Source organism: Microtus oregoni, unplaced genomic scaffold (genome assembly GCF_018167655.1).
Source record: "Microtus oregoni isolate MIOR12 unplaced genomic scaffold, Mior012 000020F_ref0000438, whole genome shotgun sequence".
Lineage (NCBI taxonomy): Eukaryota > Metazoa > Chordata > Mammalia > Rodentia > Cricetidae > Microtus > Microtus oregoni.
The window spans coordinates 11,686,424-11,711,029 of record NW_024543079.1 but is presented as its reverse complement, the minus strand read 5'-3'; the positions used below and the strand labels follow the sequence as shown (position 1 = coordinate 11,711,029).

At 45.2% G+C, this 24,606-nt stretch overlaps 1 protein-coding gene across 1 annotated transcript in view; it reads left to right on the top strand.

Annotated features, from left to right (window-relative positions):
• Window positions 1-17,681, top strand: part of Rprd1b (regulation of nuclear pre-mRNA domain containing 1B) — a 51,287-nt gene extending 33,606 nt beyond the window's left edge. The window contains exon 7 of the mRNA XM_041670309.1: window positions 15,073-17,681. Within this exon, the coding sequence (XP_041526243.1) occupies window positions 15,073-15,222 (150 nt within the window). The 3' untranslated portion in view covers window positions 15,223-17,681. The remainder of the gene's footprint in view (window positions 1-15,072) is intronic.
• Window positions 17,682-24,606: the final 6,925 nt, after the last annotated feature.

Genomic DNA, 24,606 nt, shown 5'->3' with positions numbered 1-24,606 from the left:
TTATGTCAGCACTGAAACAGACCAAGAAAAACTTATTAATAACATTAATTCAGTCAGATGTTTACTAAGGATGTATGCAAGGTCTCAAATGCACGAGCTGTTTTGGAGCACCGGACGCCTTCGGATGGCCCTCAAGTCTTTTGGACTCTATGCTCTTTGGCTGCTGCCGTGCCACTCGGGATACATTTGTTCCTCAGAAAATGCTTGTCCTTTGACTCGTTCCTCAGTGGAGTGTCTTTTTCTATAAAGAGAGTTCTTGTTGCTAGGTTCCAGTAAGTGGTTTAACAGATGTGATCTATATTGGCTGCAGAGAAGCTGTTAGGGAAGGTGACTCTGGTCACCTGATATTGCTCTTGTGCGCCTTTCCTTTGTCCTTTAAGTAGAACTAGGGCTCATTGAGAGATGATACATTTTAACCATTTTTATGGTTCAGAGTGTCATGGTTGACACTACTGTACCACTTTTCCCTTAAACTCCAAGCAAGGTTAAAGGAAAAACTAATGAAAATCTGTAATGCTTTGTGTCATGAACAGAGAAAACCTAGAAATAGAAAAGAAGGCTGTGGAAGAGACCAGTTTTACTAACAGCTCAGAGGCCAAGCTACACTGTGGGGCCTAAGCTAGCCTATCTCAAAAGGCGAAAGCCAAAGGCACCAGATCAGCTCTAGCTATCACTTCTCAGAACAAAGGAAACTTTGTTTCTTGCTGACAGTGGTGACTCTTAGCCCAAGCAACTGCATAAAGCTCCCAAGCTTTAGTCTGAACAGGTTGTTCAGAGTTCCTGTCTTGGCATTTTGGATGAAAAGTGGTGTGCATACACTCATCAGAACCACCAGGGGGAGGAGGGGGAGGAGAGAAGCCACTTGGACAAACTTCCAAGAAAGAAAGAAAAAAACGAAAGGGTCAAGTGCCTGCAGTCTCACCTCCTGGCACAGCAGCTTCCTGCATTAAGTCATGATGTGTGTCCATGATCTAGGCTGAAAGGGGCTCTCCGTGGTGCACAAATACCGCCAAACAGAGCTCCAGATGATCCCTAGCTACAGGTTTGTTTGTAGGTTGAGGTGGAATTTATGTAACATAAAGTTAAGCATTTTAAAGAGTCAACTTTTCAGTGACTTTTCATAGCATAGAGCAGCTATCTGCTAACATTTTCATCACTGCCCTTACCCTCTCTGCCCCTGGGGATTTTATATACTCGTGTCTCTTTTAATTAGGTAATAAACTGAGGTTTATCCACAAAATACCATGTACAAGTGCTTCATTCTTACTGAGGTTGAATGTTAGTGCAAATATTGATAATTATTGTAACAGTAATAGCTATTACATGAATCTGCCACAATTTGTTTGTAGGCATTTGAATCTGTTATTGTGAGTAGTGAATAATGCTGCTGTAGACAGTGATGTGCAAGTTCTTGTAGACATCTTTTCATTTTTTTTGGGTGTGTGATATCTAGGATGGAGGTTGCTAGATCAAATGGTGAGTCTGTGTAACCTTTGACAGCCATCAAACCGTTTCCCATAGCAGCTGTCCGGGTTTCTTTTTCTTTTTCTCCCTTCGAGATGGGGTTTTTCTGTATAGCCCTGGCTGTCCTGGAACTCGGTTTGTAGATCAGACTGGCCTCAAACTCAGAAATCTACCTGCCTCTGCCTTCTAGTTGCTGGGATTAAAGACGTGTGCCATCACTGCCTGGCATCAGCTGCCCATTTTCTGCTGCCACCACCAATGTATAGGTCTCAGTATTTTCATGTCCTTGACAATACTTACCACTTCTTTCTTCTATCCAGCACAGAGAATGTGAACTTGTACTTGTGGTGATTGATTTGTGTTTCCCAGAGGAGCAGTGGCAAAGAGCATCTTCACCTGCTTCGTGGCGTTTGTTGTCCTTGTTGGAAGCTTGTCTGTTCAAGTCCCTTTGTCCACTCTCAAGTTGGGCTATGTGCAGTTTGAGTCTTAAGCGTTCTTTATGTATTTGGATAGCCGTGTTCTTAGATAAGATTTGCAGATATTTTCTCCTATTCTGAAAGTTGTTTTCATTTTAATAAGCTCCAGTTTTACTCTTAATTTTTCCTTTTCTTGCCTTTGTTTTGGTGTTTTATCTAAGAACCCATTGTCTAATTCCAAGACATAAAGGTTTCTCACTTTGTTTTTTAGGAGCTTTAGTTTCTGAACTCTTACATTTAGATGGTCAACGATTCTGAGTTAGCTTTGTGTATGGTGTGAGGTAGGGAACCAACTCCTGTTGAAAAGACTGTTTCTTCCTGTAACTGAGTGTGTGACTGACACCTTTGTCAGAAACAGTTGGTCCTAGCTGTATGCATTCTCAGTTGTGGGCCACTGGTCTCTGTGTCCCATTGGGACCTTGCTTTTGGCATGTAGCTCTGTAGGAAGTTTGAAAGGGAGATGCTTAAGTCTTTAATCCATTTTCTTTTTTTTTTTGTTTGTTTGTTTGTTTTTCGAGACAGGGTTTCTCTGTAGCTTTGGAGCCTGTCCTGGAACTCCCTTGGTAGACCAGGCTGGCCTCGAACTCACAGAGATCCGCCTGTCTCTGCCTCCCAAGTGCTGGGATTACAGGTGTGCGCCACCACTGCCCGGCTTTTAATCCATTTTCTTCTTCCTTCCCCCCCCCCCCGTGTTGTTTTGAATAAAACCTCTTAAAATTCTATATGAATTTAAGAATTTCCCATCACTATTTCAATTTCTGCAAAAACAAAAGAAAGTCATTTGAATTTCACTAGCAGTTGCTTAATTCTTATTGGTGGTGGGATCTTGTTTTTTGATCCATGAATAAGAGCTATATGACCTTGCATTAAGCCTTCTTTAATCTTTGCCGCAGAATTTTAATAGGCATGCCAGAGTGTCACTTACTGATGTGTTTGGCACTGTAAAAGCCCTGTCTAGGACCATAAGTCTCGTTGACACAGATTGAGGGTAGAAATGTCACTTCAGTAGCCAGTGGTACTTCCAGTCTCTAGAAGGCATGCATATGTACCCTCAGCAAAGTTCCCAGGGTGTGGATATCTGTGTAACGGGATGTGGTATGATTTTGAATTAGTGAAGAAACTTAGACCTAGAGGGAGCTAGCTATAGGGCAGGAATAGAATCCAGGGCACACACATCTCATAACTTTCCATTCAGATTTATAATGTTTGTTTTTGAAACTTTATTCCATGGGGGAGTAAAACAACAGAAAGACATCTTACTCTTGTACAAGAGCAGCCAGAGTTGAGTCATTTAGACAATTCCCAAACGTCTTCTTGTGACGCAGTGATATCTTATGCAGGGAAGTGACAGCAGCAGCAGGCAAGCATTCCAGAATGATCTGTGAGTATTTGAGAATCTACTCTGCTCCTTGATGTCCTTTCTCTGGTGGAAGAGGTGAAGTGAACTTGGAGGTCTTGCTGTTTCTCCACACCTCTTCCTGACTTGTAATGAATCCTTAAGAATTCGACTGAGACAACACAGCTGGGAGGGCAGAATGAATGATGTAGAATTCGGCATGGCCATGTGACTCTTTGTATTTCTGTGCACTGCAGGTTTTAACAACTCGAGAAATTCTTTGGCTCCATTCAAGGGACTTCTAAATCACACTGCTGCCTGTTGGTTTTTGGCAGCATCCCTTCCTCCTCTTCAGGGTGCAGGTGTTTAGAAACATTCGTTTCTCCAGTGGGACGAACAGTACGTGGAGATAGAGAAGTTTGGAATGTACTCTTCCTCTTTCCCACAGGATCACGTCCCTACAGTAAAGGCAGGCAGTCTGATCCTTGTTTTTCATAAAAGAATTAAGCTTGGGGTTTATATGGAAGCTCAAGGTCATAGTGTAGTACAGGATCTCTGACCCTAGTGAACATAACTAGAGCTGGCTCACATGGAGCATGTCAGGATAGCCAAGTGGCCTGAGATATTCAAGCTGGCTCCACCTACCTGCCCTTGTAACACACAGCTCTGCCCTCACGAGACAGCAGTATCAGCTCTAAGGGCAATTAGAACAGTTAATGAAGAGGCAGTTCTGCTTACAGCTGCCAGGTGGTCATGGGGTCTGATACCTAGATCTTGTCCATAGCAGGCCATGGCTTGCTCCTGCCGTGTTAGGGGCCTTCCCGCCCCCCGCCTCTTTATGTTCCCCTCCAATCTGTGAGGACTCCTGTTGAGTTGGTATTTGGGGTTCTATGAAGTAGGACTGGACATTGGAGCTTTGGATTCCTCTTGATCCTTTCACTTGGCTAACCTTTATAGTTCAGGCCAGATTTATAGCAGCTGTCTCGCAGGTTGTGGGGTGTGTGTGTGTGTGTATGCAGTGCTTGGAGTGACCCTGGGACCGCACTTCTGCTAGGCAAGTGCTATGTCAATTAGTGCGACCCTTAGTTCGTTGTTGGCATCATTGAGCCGCCTTCTGAGCAGCCCTGCTGAGTTTCCATTGGTGTAGGTATCACATAGAGGAGTGTACACGTGGAGTTGCAAACTGGCTCTGTTGCTTCCCCAATGCCCGGTACTTAGCCATTCTTACACTCCAAATACTCTGTTCTTTTTTTTTTTTTTTCTGATTGTAAAAACAATAAATCAGAGGAAAACCAGATAATACCTGTAAGGAAAAAAATCATAATCTTATTGGTTTATAATCTACAAAGAATTGTTGTTAATTTTGATCTAGTTCCTTTATTTTTCTTTCTGTGAAAGTTCAAATAGAGAGCCAAGCATGGTGGAACACTGAGAAGGTTGAGGCAGGAGGATCATAAGTTGGAGCCAGTGCCAGCCTGGGTTGTATGTGGGGAAGCACAGTTCTCTCTCAGAGAAACTTTTGAAATCAGGGGTGATATTTAGAGCTTTTTAATCTTGTTTTTAACTTTGCATAATTACTTTGCTTCGTAACAGAAGCTGTGAGCAGTTTGGATACCTGTGGTCCCTCGTGAGTGTTTCTCTCCTCACTCTGCCTCTCCTTTCATCCTGTGCCTCTTCTGCCAACTCTGGGTGTTTGAATGATTTTCCTCTAGCTTCCTAGAGGTATCTCTGTGTAAATATGTGGGTGTCACCTGGCGATGGTGGTGTACACCTTTAATCCCAGCACTCAGGAGGCAGAAGCAGGAGGATCTCTGTGAGTTCGAGGCCAGCCTAGTCTACAAGAGCTAGTTCCAGGACAGCCAGGACTGTTACACAGAGAAACCCTGCCTGTCTCGAAAAACAAAACAAAACAAAAAAAACAAAAACAAAAACAAAAAAAAAAACCAAAAACCATTTAAGTATCTGTGTGTCTTTCTGAACACTAAACAATGTTTCTTTCGGGGCTGAAGAGATGACTCAGAGATTAAGAGAACTGGCTGCTCTTCAGAGGTCCTGAGTTCAATTCCCAGCAACCACATTGTGGCTCGCAATCATCTATAATGAGATTTGGTGCCCTCTTCTGGTGTGCAGGCAGAACACTGTATATGGAATAAATAAATCCTTTAAACAAAAAAAAGGATGTTTGTTTCAGGGTCTTCCCCTAACTCTTCATTCGTGTCTTAGGAGCCCGTGCTCTCTTCCAAAGCTTCCAGACATAATCCTCCCATGTTAAGGGGAGTCTTTGTTTTGTGTAGGAGTTTAATTGGACAAAGTGGGCTGTTCTAGGTTTTTAGTGAACTTGTTTATATTTACGACAGCTGTGGGAAAATGACAGATACTTATAACGCTGACTTGAGTGAGCATAATTTTAAGAGCAGGGTTCAGATGACAGACATTTGAGCTGTAGTGGCTAACTCTGTTTGCCCCATTGAGTGTGTGCTATTTTAGTCTTTGTGAATGTCCTGCTGGTACGCTGGGCCTGTACTCCTTTCAAACCGGTGCTTTGGAAAGGGAGACACTGAAGGGTGGTTGCATGCTTTGAAGTCTCAGAAGCTACATCTCTGTTTCTTTCTGTAATGTCAGGTATACATGGCTATAATTCCAGCATTCAGAAGGCTAAGGCAGGAGGATTGTGATATGAGTTCAAGGCCAGCTTGCACTACACAATGACTCTACCTTTTGTTAAAAAAAAAAAAATTAAGGGGTGGGGTAGATGACTCAGTGGTCAGAGTGTGGACTTCTCTTGCAGAGGACCCAAATTTGTGTTCCAGCACCTATATTAGGTGCTCAAAACTACTTGTAGGGGCTGGAGAGATGGCTCAGCAGTTAGGCAAATTTCCTGTCCTTTGAGAGGACTCAAATTCAGTTCCTGGCACCCACTGTCTGGCAGCCAGTAATGCCAGCTCCAGCAGTTATCTGGTCTAGCTTCTCAAGGCACCTGCTCTCATGTGCTTGCCCCCACCCCCAATATATATATGTAATTTAATAATTAACTTTAAAATTTTAACAAAGACAAAACCTTGCCTGTAGTTCCAGCTCCAGGGGATCTGACACACTCTTCTGACCTCCTTGGCAACTGCACTCATATACCCCCATACAGACACACACAAATTTAAATAATTCACAACAGAAGGTAGGGCTTAAAACAAAGTCAAAAACAGTCTTTCTGTGTAGGACAACTTCCTAGTTACTCCAAGGAGTAAAAATAAAAGTTAAGATGGTCCCGTTTATCATCAGGTACTAGCCGGGTCATTCATTGTACCTTTGTCTACCCCCCTGATTGTTCATTTTCTGATTTAGGTCCTTTATCTTGAAGTGATCTTTGGAGAAAGTGTGGCTAGCTCTCTTTTCCTAATTTAGCATGCACAGTAACTTTGTAAGCTTCAACTCAACAAAATTACTCAGCAAGGAAGGCCTCTGAGCATCCTTGAGACCAGCACAGTGGTTAAGAGTGAGCAGGTTCAGTTCAACAGGCTTGTCCCTGGGGGGTTCTTTGTTCATAGAGTTCACTTCTATGGGGCATAGCCACGACCTCCGGCAGTGATCCTGTGGTGGGGAGCCGCATGGCCTCTTTCAGGCCTTCCATGGCTTTCACCATTGTGGTCGCTGCAGCCTTTTAATTTTGTTGTCATTTGTTGTTGTTGTTGTTGTTAGGATTTATATATTTTTCATTTATGAGTGTGTGTGTGTGTGTGTGTGTGTGTGTGTAATGCGCCTTTGTGTATTTATGTGTACTACATGTAAACAGAAGTCCTTGTAGGCCAGAAGAGGGCATTAGATCTCAGGAGCTGGACTTTTAAGTGATTCTAAGCCATCTGATGCGGATGCTGGAGACCAAACCCATGTTCTAGAAGAACAGCAAATGCTCTCAACTGTTGTTTCATCTCTCTAGCCCATTGATGGGATTTTTGTCATTTGTAAAGTAACAGTTTTACTCCTGAGTTAGTTATCAATATGTCTCAAGACTCTTTATTCTGACCCTCTCTGTATTCTTTTTTTTTTTTTTTTTTTTTGGTTTTTCGAGACAGGGTTTCTCTGTGGCTTTGGAGCCTGTCCTGGAACTAGCTCTGTAGACCAGGCTGGTCTCGAACTCACAGAGATCCGCCTACCTCTGCCTCCCGAGTGCTGGGATTAAAGGCGTGCGCCACCATCGCCCGGCCCTCTCTGTATTCTTTACCTGGTTTCAAGTCACCCTCTGCTGGCTCCAGTCTACCTTCCCATTCCATTCTCTGTGATGCTTCTCTCTATCTCCATCCTGTAGGGTTTGACACACCTTCAGCCTTTTTCTCATTCTGGATCCCCCCCCCCCCCCCAGTGACTTCCACTTCATTTGCTTTAATTCCCATCTGCATGTCTGTGCCTTAACCGTCCCAGACATTTCAAACACGACGGGGAGGCAGACTGTCCTTCTGCTGAACTGCCCTTCCTTCTCACACAGTGGCTACTTAGCAGAACTGCACTCAGGAGGCCGAGGCACGAGGGTGGAGAGTGTAAAGCCATGCTAGGCTACATAGAGCCCCTCCCCTCTGTGCTAGCACTTGCCCAGCACTGCTCCCAGGTTCCCACATGTCAGCTGTGTCAGTCAGCCTCCTCTAGTCTCATCCCTCAGCTCCTCTGCTGCACCTCTTAGTTTCTCAGATTGACCTCCCAGCCCTGTTTAATGCGTCCTGTTTTTCTCGAATCTTCCCCCCTCTGCTCTGTCTCCGCCTCTGTCACCTCCCTGCTAATCAGGTGGCTTCTCATTGTCTCTAAATGACCCAGATTACAATTTCCCTGTCACTCATGGCTTGCCTTCCCTCCACCCCTCTCTCCCATCAACCATAACTTGCCTTCCCTCTTCCCCACCAGCCTGATATTTGCCCATGCTGATCTCTCATCTCTGACTTTATGTGCGTTGTTTCCTCCACCTGGTAGGGATACTTCTTCTTTATGTTCCACTGTTTCCCTTACCTCAGTCCCTGCTCATCATCAGTCCCATAAGCTCATAGGGAGCGGCACTATTAGGAGGTATAGCCTTATTGGAGGAAGTGTGTCACTGTGGGGGTGGGCTTTGAGGTCTCCTTTGATGGTCAAGCTGCACCCAGTGTCAGTTCACTTCCTGTTGCCTTTAGGTCAAGACATAGAATTCTCAGCTCCTTTTCAGCACCATGTCTGCCTGTATGCTGTTATGTCCCACCATGATGACAATGGAGTAAACCTCTGAACTGTACGCCACCCCAATTAAAAATGTTTTCCTTTATAAGAATTGCTGTGGTCCTGGTGTATCTTCACAGCAATAGAAACCCTAACTAAGATATCATCTATCTGTACCTCACTGCCTCTTTGGGCAGCATGCCTTTAGACCCCACCCTGTAAAGCCAAGTAAGTACATGTTGCCTCTGCCTCCACTCTATCCTTCAGAGCTCTACATCTCTTGTGGATGCATAGTTATTCCTCTCTGTCTGTATCACCAGTTTCATACCGCTACCCCTTTAGCTCGGCGATAAACGCTGGTCCTAGCTTGATGAATTTCTAATCATGTTGGAGGGTTTTATCTTTGGCAGGGAACTTCCTCTACTCTGAGGGTGTTCTCAAGAGGTTTGGGCTTACTTTGTAGACCAATTCCTTCCTCTCTCTGGGATTGTAAATGCGTGGATTTGGAATATGGTGTCAATTAGTTGAAAAGCTTTGGGGTTCCCCCATGGTTTTAGAGGCAGGCCTTTAGAGAAGAGAGGATGACTCTGGTCAAAGAAAGGAGGACCTTTCTTGCTCTCAAGGCAGCGTCTGGTAGATTTGCTTGACTGTAAGGACAGTCGAATGGCTTGTGAGAAGAGAATTTTGTATTTCATCAATAATTCTTTTTATTCAAATCTACATGTCTCTTAACATAAATCAGAAAGATTAAATATTGCTCATAAAATAACAGAAACTAGGAGGGCTGGTTGTTTCACATCAGATCTGTTAATTCATACTAGTTTTGTCCAAACCTCTAGCCACCCGCAGTACAGGCAGGTTCCCATTCCTGTTAAAAGCTTATAATCACAGAAGATGGAAGATGGAAGCAGGAGCATCAGGAGTTCAAGGTCATCCTTAGCTATACAGCAAGGGCTAGCCTATGTTACATTAAACCCTATCTTTAAAAAAAAGATTTAGCATTTTGATTTTACTGCAATTATATATTATGAAGGGTCCCATAGTACAATTGCCTGCATTTTGAAGGACCCAGGAGTCTTCAGTGTTCTTTATAGATTTCTATTAAATTATTAGTGTTTGTGGGTTTTGTTTTGTTTTTTTTTTACCTCTGAGGAGCTGGAGGTTAAATACGGGATCTTGAGCATGAGGCGTTTTGCTGTTAAACTATGTCTCCGGCACTCTTTATATTTTTAATTTTTTTTTTTTATTTTCGAGACAGGGTTTTATATTTTTAAATTTTGAGACAGAGTTTTAGTAGATTACCCTGGCTGGCCTTGAACTCCCTCTGTAGTTCAGGCTAACCTTAAACTCACTTTGTCACTTGAGCTGGCCTTGGCTTTATGATCCTCTTGTTTCAGCCTCCCAAGTAGCTGGGATTACAGGCCTGCCACCACCAGGTGTGACTTTAAATTGTGAATATTTAGTTTTATCACCACATTAAAATTATAAAGAATTGCCTCATCCTAAAATTAATTTAATTTTTTTCCTTTACAATGCTCTTAGTGTATGTATAGGCACATGACTTTGTATTCCTTTGTTTGTGCAAATCCCTGTCAGATTTGTTTTTTTTAATTATTTTTTATGGGCATGCATGTTTTGTCTACATGTCCGTGCATCATGTCCTTGCATGGTGCTCACAGTGGCTAGAAGAGGGTTTCAGAGTCTCTGATGGTGGAGTTACAGATGCTTACGAGCCACTGTGTTGGTGCTAGGAATTGCACCCAGGCCCTCTAGAAGAGCAGCAAGAGCTGTCAGCTCCAAGCCGTCTCTCCAGCCCCAAGACTGGGGTTTTTGTTGTGATAGTAATACTTGAGGGTCCCCAAGGGAAAGAAGCGCCCTGACAAACTTTGTGTCTGAAACCCACTGGCATGTGACAAAGGCCCTGGTGGATGGATAGGTGTTCAGAGGTCTGTCCTCTGATGGCCATCTTGCCATTTGTCCTTTTATCATATGTTAGCAATGAAGCTGACCAGGCCCCAAGCTTGGGGGATGCAGCCACAATTTCTTCTTTTCCTTGTATTTTCCCCAGCATCTTACTCAGCAGCCTCAGCCCTGCTGTGGCACCCAGAGTATCGATTTGAAATGTGGTAACTGCCTTGGAGCTGGCTGAGAGAGAGGTACAGGTTAGTGATGATTTTTGTTCCACATGGATCTTTGACAGTCAAAAAATGTAAAGAGAGCCACATTCTTATTTCCAACATGAAAACATACATGCTATTCCCTGGCCAGATGGACAGTTGGATGGAGCTGCTTATGGAGGCTGTCATTGTAAACGCAGGTCCTGTGAGCCGTAGTGGAGGCTGTCTTCTGGTGCCATGGGAGGACTGCGGATAGGTTAAATCATGTCCAGGGAGAGGTTTACTTCCTTTTTTTGCTCTTCACTTCCTGGTGCTGGATTGGAATGAAGGCCTTGTGCATGTTAGGCCAAGTGCTCTACCACAGAGCTGCAAAGGCCAGCTTCTCCTGTAACAGAGCGGCTCTTGGAGTTAAGTTTGATCTGGTGCCACCTTCATCTAAAGCATGGACTTAATGGACTGTGTTGTTATAATAGTCCTTCATGATTCTTACCTTGAAGGAGCCATGTTCTATGTCCCATAGCACAGCAGAATGTGATAAAGGAGAAAGCCATGGTGTCCCATTGCTACTTTTCAGCAATTCAGGCCCGAAGCCCATCCCAGTGTTAGTACTTATGCAAACACTCAGCCAGGGAGAGAATGAGCTTGAGAATGCTCAGATTCTGATCCACATTTCTTACATGAGTTGCTAGAGAAAATGCTTACAATTTTGTTGGTTTCAAAAATGGGATTCCTGTAGAAAGGTCACTGTGCTGTCAGCCCTGTCATTTTTAACCTCCTTATCCCAGAGCTCATCTGCAGTATGTCAGGTCTGGCTTGCTGCCCTGGCCATAAAAGGCAAAGAATGTGGAAAGCCTTGCTCCCTCAGCACTTCATCCCATGTGCCATGGTGCTTGAGTTCACAGTATCAGCCAGGGATGTTAACACGTTTTCTCCTGTAGTCTGACTGTAAGGCAGTACTCCACAGCTTTGCCAGGAGCTTGACTCCTAGGCATTATCTCAGAACACACCTTAGGCTATCTACTTTTGAAACATTTCTTGGCAGTCACAGGAACCCTGGAAGGTCATCTTAGCCCCTGGATTTCGACTGAGGGGGTGGCAGCAAATCAGGTGTGACTTGGCATGTTTCAGGTCTCTGCACTGATATTCGGTGGGCAGCCTGGCAGCAGTAGCCAGGGGCTGAAGTATGTCCGAGTAGGAAGGACAGGATTGGCTTCTTGGGAAGATACTTGTGAAGGAAAAGAGCAGGAAAGGCCTTGTGAGTTGTATCTAGGAGGACAACTGCAGGAGAGAACATAGCTGGCAGGGCACCACAGCAGCAGTGTCTTGGGATGCCCATGGTATGCCTCCTAATTTCTCAAATGCCTGGACCAAGCAGGTAGATCAGTGGTATATCAAGATCACACACACACACGCATACACACACACACACACACACACACACACACACACGTGCGCGTGCATGAGACCCTAAACAAACAGCCTGTGGTTTCCATCCTTGCCTTGTTTGAGTAGCTCTTGGTGTCCTAAAAAGAAGAGAAAAGCCTGCACCTTTGGGGAGCCAGAGTGCTCTAGTGGGCCTTCTCACAGGAAGCTGATCTGAATGCTGTCTTAGTCACTGTCCTGTGGCCCTGAAGAGACACCATGACCAAGGCAGCTCCTAAAAGAGAAAGCATTAACTGGAGGCTGTTTACAGCTTCAGAGGCTCAGTCCATTGTCATTTTATCAGGGAGCAGCAAGACAATGTACATGACACCTGAGCAGTAGCTGAGAGCTGTGTCTTAAAATACAGGCAGAGTGGGAACTGGGCCTAGTGTGGACAGTTCCCCCAAAAGGCCACACCTTCTCCAACAAGGCCATACCACCTAATCCTTCTCAAGTAGCACCACTCTTGCTAGCACTCACGGTAGCAAAGCATTCAAATTTATGAGCCATTCTTATTCAAAGCACCACAGGTGGCATTGTGGAGGGGAGCAGGAGTTGCCTGAAGCACTGTTTCCCACGGGAGTCTTTTAGCTACAGCTTAAGAACCACTCACTGCCAGGAGGAAGGGCAGGCTGACCTTGAGAAATGAGATTCTTAGATTTTCCCGGAGCACTTACTAACCCTGCTCAGAGCCAGAGAAAACTGGGAAGGCAGCAATGGGACTAGGGTTGGGGGTATTGTATACTGCCCCGCCTTGGAGAGCATCAGAACAGGGAGAGTTAGAAAGTGTGAGCTGAAGTCGCACGTGGGAGTTTTGCTGGGACTTGTTCTTGAATGTGTTGTTAGTCCATGGCAGCATTTACAGTTGACTTTATTTGGAAAGCCTGATTCTTCCAAAAAAGAAGAGATGGAGTCTGCTCAATGACCCATAAGACAACTAGCTACAGCATGACCTGGCCGCCTGTCGGTCACTAAGCTGCATCATTCTGCTGCCCCTGTGAGGCCCTTGTCTAAGGCATCCTGACTTGTATTAGGGAACTCAGGCTTTGTCTGCTCACTCTGTTGATTATTTAAACCTTTTGGCCTACTAGATTTTTATTTATTCTGCTTTTGAGACAGGATCTCTCTTTGTAACCCAGATTGGCCTTGAATTTGTGATCCTCTTGCCTCAGCCTTCCAAAGTACTGTGATTAGTAACATTATGTCCAAAAAGAGATCTTTGGCTTTATGCCTTAGGCAGACATCACTTTAGTGTTGGTGTAAGCAGGTGGAAGGGACCTTGGACTTGTAGAGCCCAGGCTTGAAGGCATCTTCCATTGCAGGAGTGAAAGTAGTGCCTGAAGTCCAAATTTGAGGAAGATTTCTATACCTGTGTTTGTTCTTGTGAACTGTGCTGGGGGTTGTAGGGTGTGGCGGGTGCAGAGTAAGGCATATGGATCCAGAGCATCTGATTTGTTGCAAGTGTCTTCATTAATAGTTTACTTAAGCCTTCAAGCTAAGTTTAGCTAGCTAAGCTCTAGTGTGCCTAGGCATTTGGCTTTGAAGAACTGAGAATTACTGCTGGGTGTGTTGGTGCACGCCTTGAATCCCAGTACTTGGGAGGCAGAGGCAGGTGGATCTCTTGAGTTTGAGGCCAGCCTGGTCTGCATATTGAGTTCTAGAGCAGCCAGAGTCTCACTATATATAGTGAGACTCTGTGCTGTCCCTGCACTTTGGGCAGGGAAAAAGGACACATGTGTCTAACATGACAGTACAGCAGAAGCATGCTAACCCCTGACATCTGAGTCTTACCAGTGCTGTGGGTGAGGCTCCTCTAAGAAAGTCTTTAACCTGTATGGGCCCAGCCTCAGGATCCTCCTTATAAAATGCCTTGTGAGGGGGAAAATAAGCCTCTAGGAGTTTCTAAGCCTCAGACCTCACATGGCCCAGTAGTTTCCCATACAGATGTATCAGAAAGTATTTGTGAGCTGATGACGGAAAATATGGGTCACTGGGAGCCATAGCGTAGAGGACTGTGAAAGTCTGATGTGGCTGAGGTAAGGGAGCACAGAGCAGCTGTGTGTGTGTGTGGGGGGGGGGGGTTGTAGAGCAAAGGTTTGGGTAGGATACCTGTTCTCTAGGTGCATAGTGATTTTCTGCGGTGGGTGGAGCTCAGCTAGAAAGTGGAGGGGCAGAAGCAGCCTTGTTAGGACCAAGAGAAGCAGCTTGAGGGAGTCCTGAATGAATAGACTATGGGCAGTGGCATGCGCAGAGGTCAGGAAGGGAGAGGATGAATTTGGAGTCAGCTCTGAGCAGCTGTGGGGAAGGTGGGGCACAGTGTACCTTCTCAGTAGAAGGGCATGAAGAACTGGACTCTGGAGGTGAGGCTGGCAGCGTTCCTAGAGAAATAGCACAGACTCCTAGGAGGCCTTTCAGTGAAGGGGTCTTGGACTCAGGTGGCAACAGGTGGGTATTTTGAGCCTTCTAGAGAGCTTGTTTCTGAGTGATCAGTCTGGGGTGGTCTGTAAGTTTTTAACACAAAAGGTGTACTTTTGTAATCATTTGTCTAGCTTTGTCCAGAGCAGTGGCTCTCAACCTTCCTAACGCTGTGACCCTTTAATATACTTCCTCATATTGTGGCGACCTCCGGCCATAAAACTGTTTTCACTGCTACTTCATAATTCATTTTGATACAGTTATGAATCTTAATGTAAATATTTTTGAAGATGGGGTTGTGACCCACTGGTTGAGAACCACTGGTCTAGCTGAAGTCCTCAAAAGTCTCAGGAGCATGTGAGCACCTGTATTTTTATACAGCTGTTGAGGACAAGTTCAAAGAATACAAATATGGCACTGCTCTTTACTTCCACCTCCATGTGCTGGGTTGGATGTCCTCCCACAGGCTCTCGGCAGTCTGGCAAATTGGTTATTTCTTTATTAAGCTGGACCTTTGGGTGGTTGGCAGCTGCAGTGTGGTGGTAGACCTGAGGCGCAGGGCCAGTCTGGTTGGGGAATGCAAAGCAGGTGGGTGGAGCTAGCAGATTGGCCTGTGGGCTAGCCCAGCAGCCCGCACAGCATAACCCAGTGTCTTCCCTTGTCTTCCTAGGAGTATAAACAGAAGCTTGCGCGAGTAACCCAGGTCCGCAAGGAACTCAAGTCCCACATTCAGAGTTTGCCAGACCTCTCACTGCTGCCCAATGTAACAGGGGGCTTGGCACCTCTGCCTTCTGCTGGTGACCTCTTCTCAACTGACTAGGACAGGTATCACGCTCCAGGGTCCCATGTGTGCCAGAGAAAAGAAGCAAGTCACTGTTGGACACAGCCTTCTTGCCCTGGCTCCACCTCTTCAGCCAGCATCTGCCTCAGGAACGAAGCAGGGGACTGTGACTCATTCTCCAGATCCTCCTGAGCACAGTTAGGAGCCGTGTGGTTGGACTCAGTTTTGACTCGTATTTGCTAAGAGTACTGACTCTCTCCCCCGACTCATGTTCTCATGCCCTGTTGCTTTTCCATTCTTAGCTCTCTTACTCCCGTAAGCCATGAAAATCATGTGTATTTCTGGAAGCTTTCAAAAGAATTTTTCCCCAAGTGACAACACTTGTCATAGAAGTAGCTAACCCCTTTCTGAGCTAGGCTTGGCCAGGTTCAGAACAGGCTCCCAGTGAGGGACTCAGGCTGCAGGCATTGGCTTTCCTGGCTACCATCTGCCCACAAGGTTGGCAGCACAGCTATTAGGCAGTTTGCCACAAGAAGTTTGCCAAATTGCTGACCCTTCCTGACCATTGCTTCTACTAGAGAGGTGTGGTCAAGGTTAGGTGTGTTTGTTTTTCAAGCTTTCTAGAGAATCTAGTAGTAAGATTCAAAGCTGATTTGGGACGCAAAGTCACAGTGCAGGTAGACTGACCGGGATCACAAGTCAATTGCCTGGTTTCTCCCCTCAACCTTCCCATGCCACACATCTCAAGGGTCCCTGGTATCAGAGCACATCCCTAAATCAGGACCCTCTGCCCCCTGGTGCTGTGAAGGTAGCTGTTCTGGATGGCGTGCCTCGGGCCGAGGATACTCCACAGGTTGTACCTGGGCTCTCGTGAATGTTGCTGTCACCCTTCCCTTGGGGACTGGAGTATACGCCAACTCCACCACGTGGGCGTCCATCCACAGTGCCGTGACTAAATCTGAGCAGCTCTGCAGATAGGACACTGAGCACGCCAGGCGGTTCATGTTGCTCCGTGCTTCCATGTTCCCGTGCAAGGAGAGGAGTCTTTATACAAACAGCTCACCTCCAGCAGAGGAAGGGGATGTAGGGAGACTAATTTGGGGTTTTAATTCCATTATCATGCCAGCCGACATTATGACTGAATGATGTAGTTAAGATTTTTATCTTATGTCTAGTAAAGATAGGGCTTTTAAACCTGAAAAATCTTTCTATCTGGCAGGCTTATTTTTGACATTGGAAAGGGCAGAAACCATTTTGCCCTGGTAGTGTAATAGGAATTAGAGCCCGAAGCTGAAGTCTAAAATCCATAAGAAGGAATTCAGTGAAGGGGCCTGAGAAGCTTCGTTATTCTGAGTTGCTGTTTTTAGGATCACCAAAAAAAAAAGCACATGTCGTTTTACATTTTAAAGCAAACCTGTGTGTCATCAAGTAGGCAGCCCTCAGTGTGGCAGCGGTGGTGCTCAGTTCTCACCGAGCAGTGCTGCTGATGGTTGTTCACTCTGCCCGTGGTTCTGTCGACATTGTCCCCAGAGGCTACAGTAGGTGTTTGCCGGCCACAGACCAAAAGACTGTAGCAGCTCTGCTCTGGTCACTAGGAGAAAATAGGACAACATCACATATCTGACCGGCAATCAGTGCATAATTCTTACAGCAAGATCAAGAAATGAACCTGTAGCGATTGTGTAAGTGAATGTGTTGGCCTCTTAACCCCCGTTACTGGCAGACTTCCGGTGAGGAAGTTGGTTTTGTTTTAATGAAATGCTTTGGTTTTAATCTTCCTTGTTGTACCCCCACTCCCACCACCAGTCTCCCAACCATGTGCTTACTCCCCTTGTTTAATTTAATGGAACGTCTTGTCGCTGAGAGTTGATCTAGCGGGTGGGGTGGGTGACTTATGGTTTTGTGTTTATTTAGGGCATCCATAGGCCTAAGGTTCTTCCCTTTAGGGTTGTATTCCTCAGAAAGTCTTCAGTCTTTTTTTGTTTTTGTTAAAGGATATTTTTAAAGCTTAAATTTGTATATTAATTTAGGACTTTATTTAGAAGTATAGGCTGCCATCAGTGGTAGCAGTATATTCTGAGATGTCTCATAGATATATATTTTTGAATAAAGATGGTGTTGTTGAACAACATTTTGTGATGTTTCTTCTTCCTGCCTTGTGTGGTGGTGATCACCCATGGAGAACACTGTCTGCTCAGACTCTTCCCCCTTGGGACTGTTAGCAGCATAAACTTAAAATAACAAAATGAACTTAACTCTCCGCTTCTTTCTTCAAGCTTGATTGACAGCTAGCAATTGACATTGTTGCAGAGAGAGCCAACTGCATTTCATCCTTGTGCCGCGTGGTCCATCAAGACCAACTACAGCTAAAGTCCTAGTTCACTGTCAGGAAAAATTGAGACTACATATTATCTGTGCCCTTTTTTTCTCCCTTAGATTTTTTTCCCGTGTGTGAGTTTTGCCTGCATGTATGCATGTGCACCATGTGTGTGCCTCGTGATTATAGACTAGGCCAGAAGAAGGCTTTGGATCCCTTGGAACTGGAGTTACAGATGGTTGTGTGCTGGGAATCAAACCTGGGTCCTCTGCAAGAGCCCCAACTACTCTTTACTGCTGAGCCATCTCTCTAATTCTTCCCCAACCCCAACCCTGTGTTCTGACTTAATAAAAGTTGAATGTAAATTGTGAATCTCAGACAAGATCTTGTGTTTCAGCCTTCATGATCTTATTAATTCCTTTACTCCTCTCTATAAATAGTGTGTTCATAATTCTCTTGATTTTAATTAGCTTTTGATACTGTGACATGACACTGAAGTCCTCACAGCTTGAGAAGGAGTTGACGAATCTGCCAAAACACTTAAACCTTGGGTGATTAGAGTCATTAACTTTGTGTGACCTTTCTGGGCCTGGTACCTCCCTCCCAGGACCTTGGTTTCTTATCTCTGAGCTGCATGGTACCAGATCATTCCAGGCTCTCTGCCAGCCCTGAAAGCTGAGGTTGTTGTTGCCTACATCACCTTAGAGAACTCTGGGTAGAATGTCCTGAGATGCCAGTAATATAAATAAGTGAGTAGGGTCCTGGACCTGCTAGGTCGGCTTCCATGACACCTTGGAGATTTGTGTCTACAGGAACGAGGACCCAGAGACATTGCCAAGACCAGGAAGGTGGATGAGCGCTGTGGCTTGCCAGCTGTCAGCTGTATTGGGCTCTTTTAGAAAAAGCCATTTCCTGGCCTGGTTTTGCTCTTTCTCCTAGAATAATTCATCTAACTAAACTTATTTCTCGCCGCCTCTGTGAGGTTTCCATTTAAAAATCATTCTTCCACTCTCAGGCTCAGATTCAATTAAGAATCCATTATTCCTCTGCACAGTAGGTTGGGATTCATACAGCTTTATGTAGTGTTGAAAGCCCAGTTTGTTCAATTTTTTAGATCAAAATAGTTATTTTGCATTAAAAATTTATTCCTACCACTGGTTTGATAAATATTAAAATTAGCATTATCAATCAATTCATCTTTTTTTTTAACAAAGAGGTGGCTTTGAAAAGTGCTAACTGTCTTGCCCCTCACTGTGATGACCTTGGGTAGGTGGTCTGGTCACTTAGGCCCTTGGCTGCTTTCCATAGGAAACCTAAGTTGCACAAGTAACTGCTAAGGTCCTTTGAAGGTCTAAGTTCAAGGCCTGGGCTTCTGAGCATTTTTGCCCCCTAAGACTTCCTAGTGAACTCGGTGCCCGCATAATACCTTCCCTCCATAGGTTTTTAAATGCTGGTTATCTGCATGAATTCTTAGTTATGAACTAGATAAGGCAGTTATAGACATCCCTATTGATAACTTAGCACAATGCCTGTCAAGCGAGACTAGTGCCAGGTCTGGGACAGATGAGCACAGTGATGGCTGTGACTGTGTTAAATAATACATGTAGGTATTTACATGCATGTGCGCTGAGAGGCTAAAAGTAAGGTGTGTTGGAAGGCTGTATACCATATAGGTGGTACTTACAGTAAAGGGGGTCAAACCCCATACCTCTCTCACCCCCTCACTCAGGGGTGAGGCATTAGAACCAAAGGAAGATATGAGGGATAAGGATTCCTTCAAAGAGCACCACCATCAGTGTGTGGAGTCTCATACAAGGGAGCAGTGGGTGCCAACATCCTCTTTCCCCAAGACTGAGGCCAATGTGAGCTGAGTGGGCCCTGTAGGGTGGCAGTCCAGTGGACTACAATGACCCCTGCCTGGCAAAATCTAAACAATACGGTGCTAGTAGCTAGCTAGGTTCACAGATGAGGGGTCAAAGAAAAGATGTGCCCCAGTCTGGTGAGGCCTCCCTCCGCTCCTGGGGTCTGTGAGGTCAGAGTGGGGGAGAGCAGCGGCCACATTCTGGCATGCTCTGACTTAGGTGCTGGGTAAGGACCACGTGTGAACTAAGAATCAGGGAGAGTACATCATTGGGAGAGCTTGCGATGGGGTGAGCCCTGGGGACTGGGAGAAGAAGGTGAGAACACCCCAGAGGAAGTTGTGGGGGCCAAGCCGGGTCAACTCTTCAGAAAGTCTGTCTCTTGCTTCCCTGACTCCACTCAGTTCCTGGAAGGGTTAGAAGCTTTAACGAGGGCACCCTGCCCTATGCTGCTGTCTCACCTGCTGCAGACCTGAGCAGTCTTGCCACTTGCATTGCAGCTTAGCTCCGTGCACGTAGGTAGCCGAGTTGGAACCAGCTTGCTCCTGCATCACCATGACTACTCCCCAGTGAAGTGCGGAGGCCTGAGTTGTCCTTTGGTTGGAGACTCTTGCCCACTCATTGGGCTACAGTGCTGCCTGCTGTCATTGGAGTCTCACCAACCTTTTGTTTATCGTGTTGGTGATCTAGGGCCTTCATGTCTCCGTTCACTGTTCTGTTTCTGCTACCCACTTTCCTTTCCACAGCATTAAGCTGTTAGTAAGCTCGCAAACTACCGTTCTCTGTGTAAATGTGGATACACAAAGCACAATTAACCAATGCTGCGTGCTGCATGTGTGATGTTGTGCAGCCAGCACCACCATCCAGTTCCAGAACATTCTCACCCCACTTGAGGAAACCAGCTAGCCCTTGAAGCAGTCACTCCCAGCCCCTGGCAAACAGCCTGCTTTCTGTTTCTATGAAATTCCGTACTCTAGCCCTTAAGATAAATAGAATCACACAAATGTGACCTTTTGGGGGGCTCATTTCACTTGGCTCAGTGTTTCCTGCTTGCTTTACCTGCCTTTGTAGCAGGTGCCGGATTTCATCCCTTTCTGGAGCGGTGTGACAGTCTGTTGCGTGGACATGCCACATTGTGTTTATCGGTTAATTTGTGGACGTTTGGGTTTTGTTTTCTACCTCTTGGCTTTGTTGACTGAGCTGCTCTGAACTCATTTTGGTTTGCACACCTGTTCTCAGATCTTCAAGGTATGTGCCTCTGCAATGCTTTGTTGACTCCCATGGGAGGCCTTACCCTTTCTGAGGAGTGGATGGGGGAGGGGGGTAGCAGGAGGGCACAGGAGGCGAGGAGGGAGGGGAAACTGTGGTTGGTATGTAAAATAAATTTTAAAGATTTAATAAAACAACTACAACAACAAAAGGTATGTGCCTCTGAGTGTCTTGGCCAGGTCATGGGGTAATTGTTTGCTTACCTTCTTGTGGAATGTGTTAGCTCTCTGAGGATTAGAATCTGTAGAAAAGGACTGAATTGTAAATCAGAACATATTAACAGCAGGAGGCTGGCTGGTCCTTGGCTTTATACATGCTAGAAATCCAGAAGACCCAGGACCTGCTCACCCCAAGAAGCTGGAAGCTTCAGAAAAAGAGGCACAGAGTTGACTCGGTCCCGGTGGGAGGCCGAAGACCTAGAGGCTCCCTGGAGTCACAGGTTTGAATCCCTGGGTGATGGTAGCCGAAGTAAATGCACTCACTCAGAAAGTGTGTAGTACGCACATGCTGCTTCCTTCTGGTTCCCTTCTTGGCTCCGCCGGGGTCTATTGGACGGTGCTATCCACGGTACTATCCATGTTCAAGCTGGAGCTTCGCCCTTTGCCTGCTCTCACACAAGCCTGGCTTCTTGCAAGGCTCCCTGAATCTAGAATGCAGGCTGCTTTCCAGCCAGTCAAGGTGACAAGATTAGCTTTCGACAGCAGCTGACCATTTCCATCTGTGCCAGCGATTTGGCAGCAGTCCAGTTTTCCTGCATTCTCCCTGTTACATGTAAGATCCAGTCCAAGAGCGTGAAGACTTACTTCTGTGTTCTTCTTAGATTTAATATCATCCTTCTACATAGAAAATGACCATTATAAATGTATATACTTCTGAGATAGAGGAGGGAGGTGGTGGATGGTGTGGTTTTTGTTTACCAGATGGTTCCTCCTTGTGCACAGAGACCGTCAGTCTTCTGCTAAGGCCTGCAGTGGACCGAGGGAGGCCCACACCTGTTTTGGAAGGCAGCCTATTCTACTTGCTCAAACTCTGGTCTCAAGTCTTATCCTAACTAAAAATACCTTCACAGAACTATCCAGAACAGTGTCGAAGTGTCCGAGTACTTCTGCCTAACCAAGTTGGCACAATTTTTTAAAAAAAAAACTTTTAATATTTTATTTGTCTGTTTATGTTCATGAGTGTCTTGCTTCCACATGTGTGTCTGGTGCCCTCTGAGGTCAGAAGAGGGCATCAGATCTCCAGGAAGCAGAGCTACAGATGATTGTGAGCCACTGTGTAGGTGCCTCTGTCTCCTAAGTGCTGCGATAACGCCACCACTCCCAGCAATGTGAGTATATCCATGACCTCAGATATTTAGAGTGTGTGTGTGTGTTAAAAACATTAGAAATTCTCTTCTAGCTATTATGAGGCATATAATAAAATGTCCACCATAGTCATTGTACTATGTCACGGAACATGAACTGTTTGTTATTCTCTGTTCCGACTGAGCTCCCAAACCTGCCAATCATCTGTCCCCAGCCCTCCTGCCACTGTTCTGTTCTCTACATCTCGGAGGTCAGTGGTTTGCCACCCACATATGCATATGAGCAGTAATTGTTTTTTCATGTGGACATATCATCACACACACACACACACACACACACACACACACACACACACATTTCATCCATTTGTGAGAGTTGTGAGCCACCATGTGTATGCTGGGAATTGAACCCAGGTCCTTTGGACAAGTAGCCAGTGCTCTTAACCACTAAGATATCTCTCCAATCCTTTTAAATAATTGTATTTCTTACTGTGTGCATGCGTATGTGTTGTTGAGGGGTAGGAGCATTGCAATGGCACCCTGTCAGAAGACAGTTCTGTGGAGTTGGTTCCCTGTGGGTTCTGGGACTTGAACTTGGGTCTCTAGGCCTGTGTGGCAAGCACCCTTACCTGCCTATCTTGAGAACCCTGCACGGTGTTTCCCGTTATGAATAAACTAATTTTTGTGGCTAAGAGCTCCCCTCTCTCCATATCCTTGTAGGCATGTTTTATTTTTTTCTCTTCTGTAAGGGTCATTCTGACTGTTCCAAGTGGCAGCTCATGGGTTTGATTTACAGTACCCTGACGACACATGATGTTGGATATTTTTTCATAATATTAATTACTTTGGAGACTGGTTTCTTTCTTTCTTTCTTTTTTGAGAAATTCTATCCAGAGCACTTGTCAAATTTTAATTGGATTATTACTGTTTTGTTGTTGAACTTCTGTTTGTTCTGGACACTAGTCCCTTGCTGGATGAATAGTTTGCAAATATTTTCTCCCATTCTCTAGGCTTTCGTTGATTGTTTGAAGTTTGATACAATCCTATTGGTCAATTTTTGTTTTTGTTTCCTGGTCCTAGCAGTATTTGTAGAAAAGACCATTCTTTCCCCTTGAATGGTTTGCTTTTTTTCTCTTAGAGCCACACCTCCACTTTGGAGTCTGGAGACAAGGTCTTATTATGTAGCCTCGACTGGCCTCTAATTCTCTTGTCTTTGCCTCATGAGTTCTAGGATTACGGATGTGCACCACCACATCTGGTCCTGAAATCCTGAATGCTTCGAAATGGGAATTTAAAAGTTTCCTTGGTCATGTGATGACCAGTCAACCCAGATTAGCTTTAAAGATGGTCTTCCTATCTCAGTACTTGATTAAAATGTTCATGGTCCTGGCTTCCTGGTTTTAATTATAATTGTAAAACTTAAGAATATTCATGAACCAACTCCAAGCACACTTTAAAAACTTGTCTCTACCCATCTTCAGTAAGGGCACCATCTATTATAGTTAAATGACATTTTGAGTAAAAATAATGAAAAATAACTAATCCGTGGAGGATTAACCGCTATGTGATACCCTAAACTCAGACATACCGTAATCCCAGAAAACGCAAGTAGAACAGAAGCAAGACCCGATTACATGCTGCCCGGAAGAAACAACCTTTAACAAGTAGTTTCCAAGGAAAGAGTGGGGACTGGGAATGTAACTGAATAGGTAGATTGCTTCCCTAGCGTGTATGAAGCCGTGAGTCACGTGTCTGTAGTCCCAGTACTGGGAAGACAGGTAGGAGAATCAGAGGTTTAAAATCATTCTCAGCTTCTCAGCTGATTTTGTTGTTGTTGTTGTTATTTGATTGGTTGTTTTGTTTTTGTTTTTACTGAGTTCCAGGGCAGCCTGAGATCCATGAGACTATCTTTTTCTGGGTTTTTTTTTTTTTTTCTTCTTTTAAGGGAGTTAAAATGGTAACTGAACCAATCTGGGTAATACCACTGGGAAAATGACATCAAAGAAAAGAATATTAGTGTTGTTAGAACAGTTCATTTTCTAATGGTAAAAAGCTAAGGATAAAGGAGATGCCACCCTAAGCATTTGTGCATTTAATAACAGCTTGAAAATGGATGATGCAAAAGCTGATGAAATTGCAAATAGACAAATATACTATTATAATAGAGATGTCAGTATCTACTCTCAGGGATTGATGGGATGAGTATGGAATACATATTTGTGTACTCATCCATCTCGGGTTGAAACCCTGGCCCCAATGTGACGGTATCTGAAATTAAGGTCTGGGAGGTGCACTGCTGGCAACCAGAGCCGCTTGGGTCCTGGAGCCCTGACTAGGGTCAGCTGATGGATAAAGGATGAACACACAGCTAGAGGAACAAAGAAAGGACAGTCACACAGACACAGTTGGAAGCTGGGACCAGGTGTCACTACCTGGAACCTTAGCGGGTGGTTTATTAGGCACAGATGGGGAGGGACAGGAAGAGAGAGGGGGTAGCTAGTCTCAGCGGGCTGTTTCTGCAGGGAGCAGTCCCAATTGTAAATATCCCGGAGGAGGAAGCTGCAGTTGGCAGTCTTTGCACACACACTGGTTAGGTTTTCACAAACGCGCACACTCAGACCTCCTAGGAAAGCTCTGCCACTCCTCTTGAGCCAGGATATGTGGGGAAAGCGATG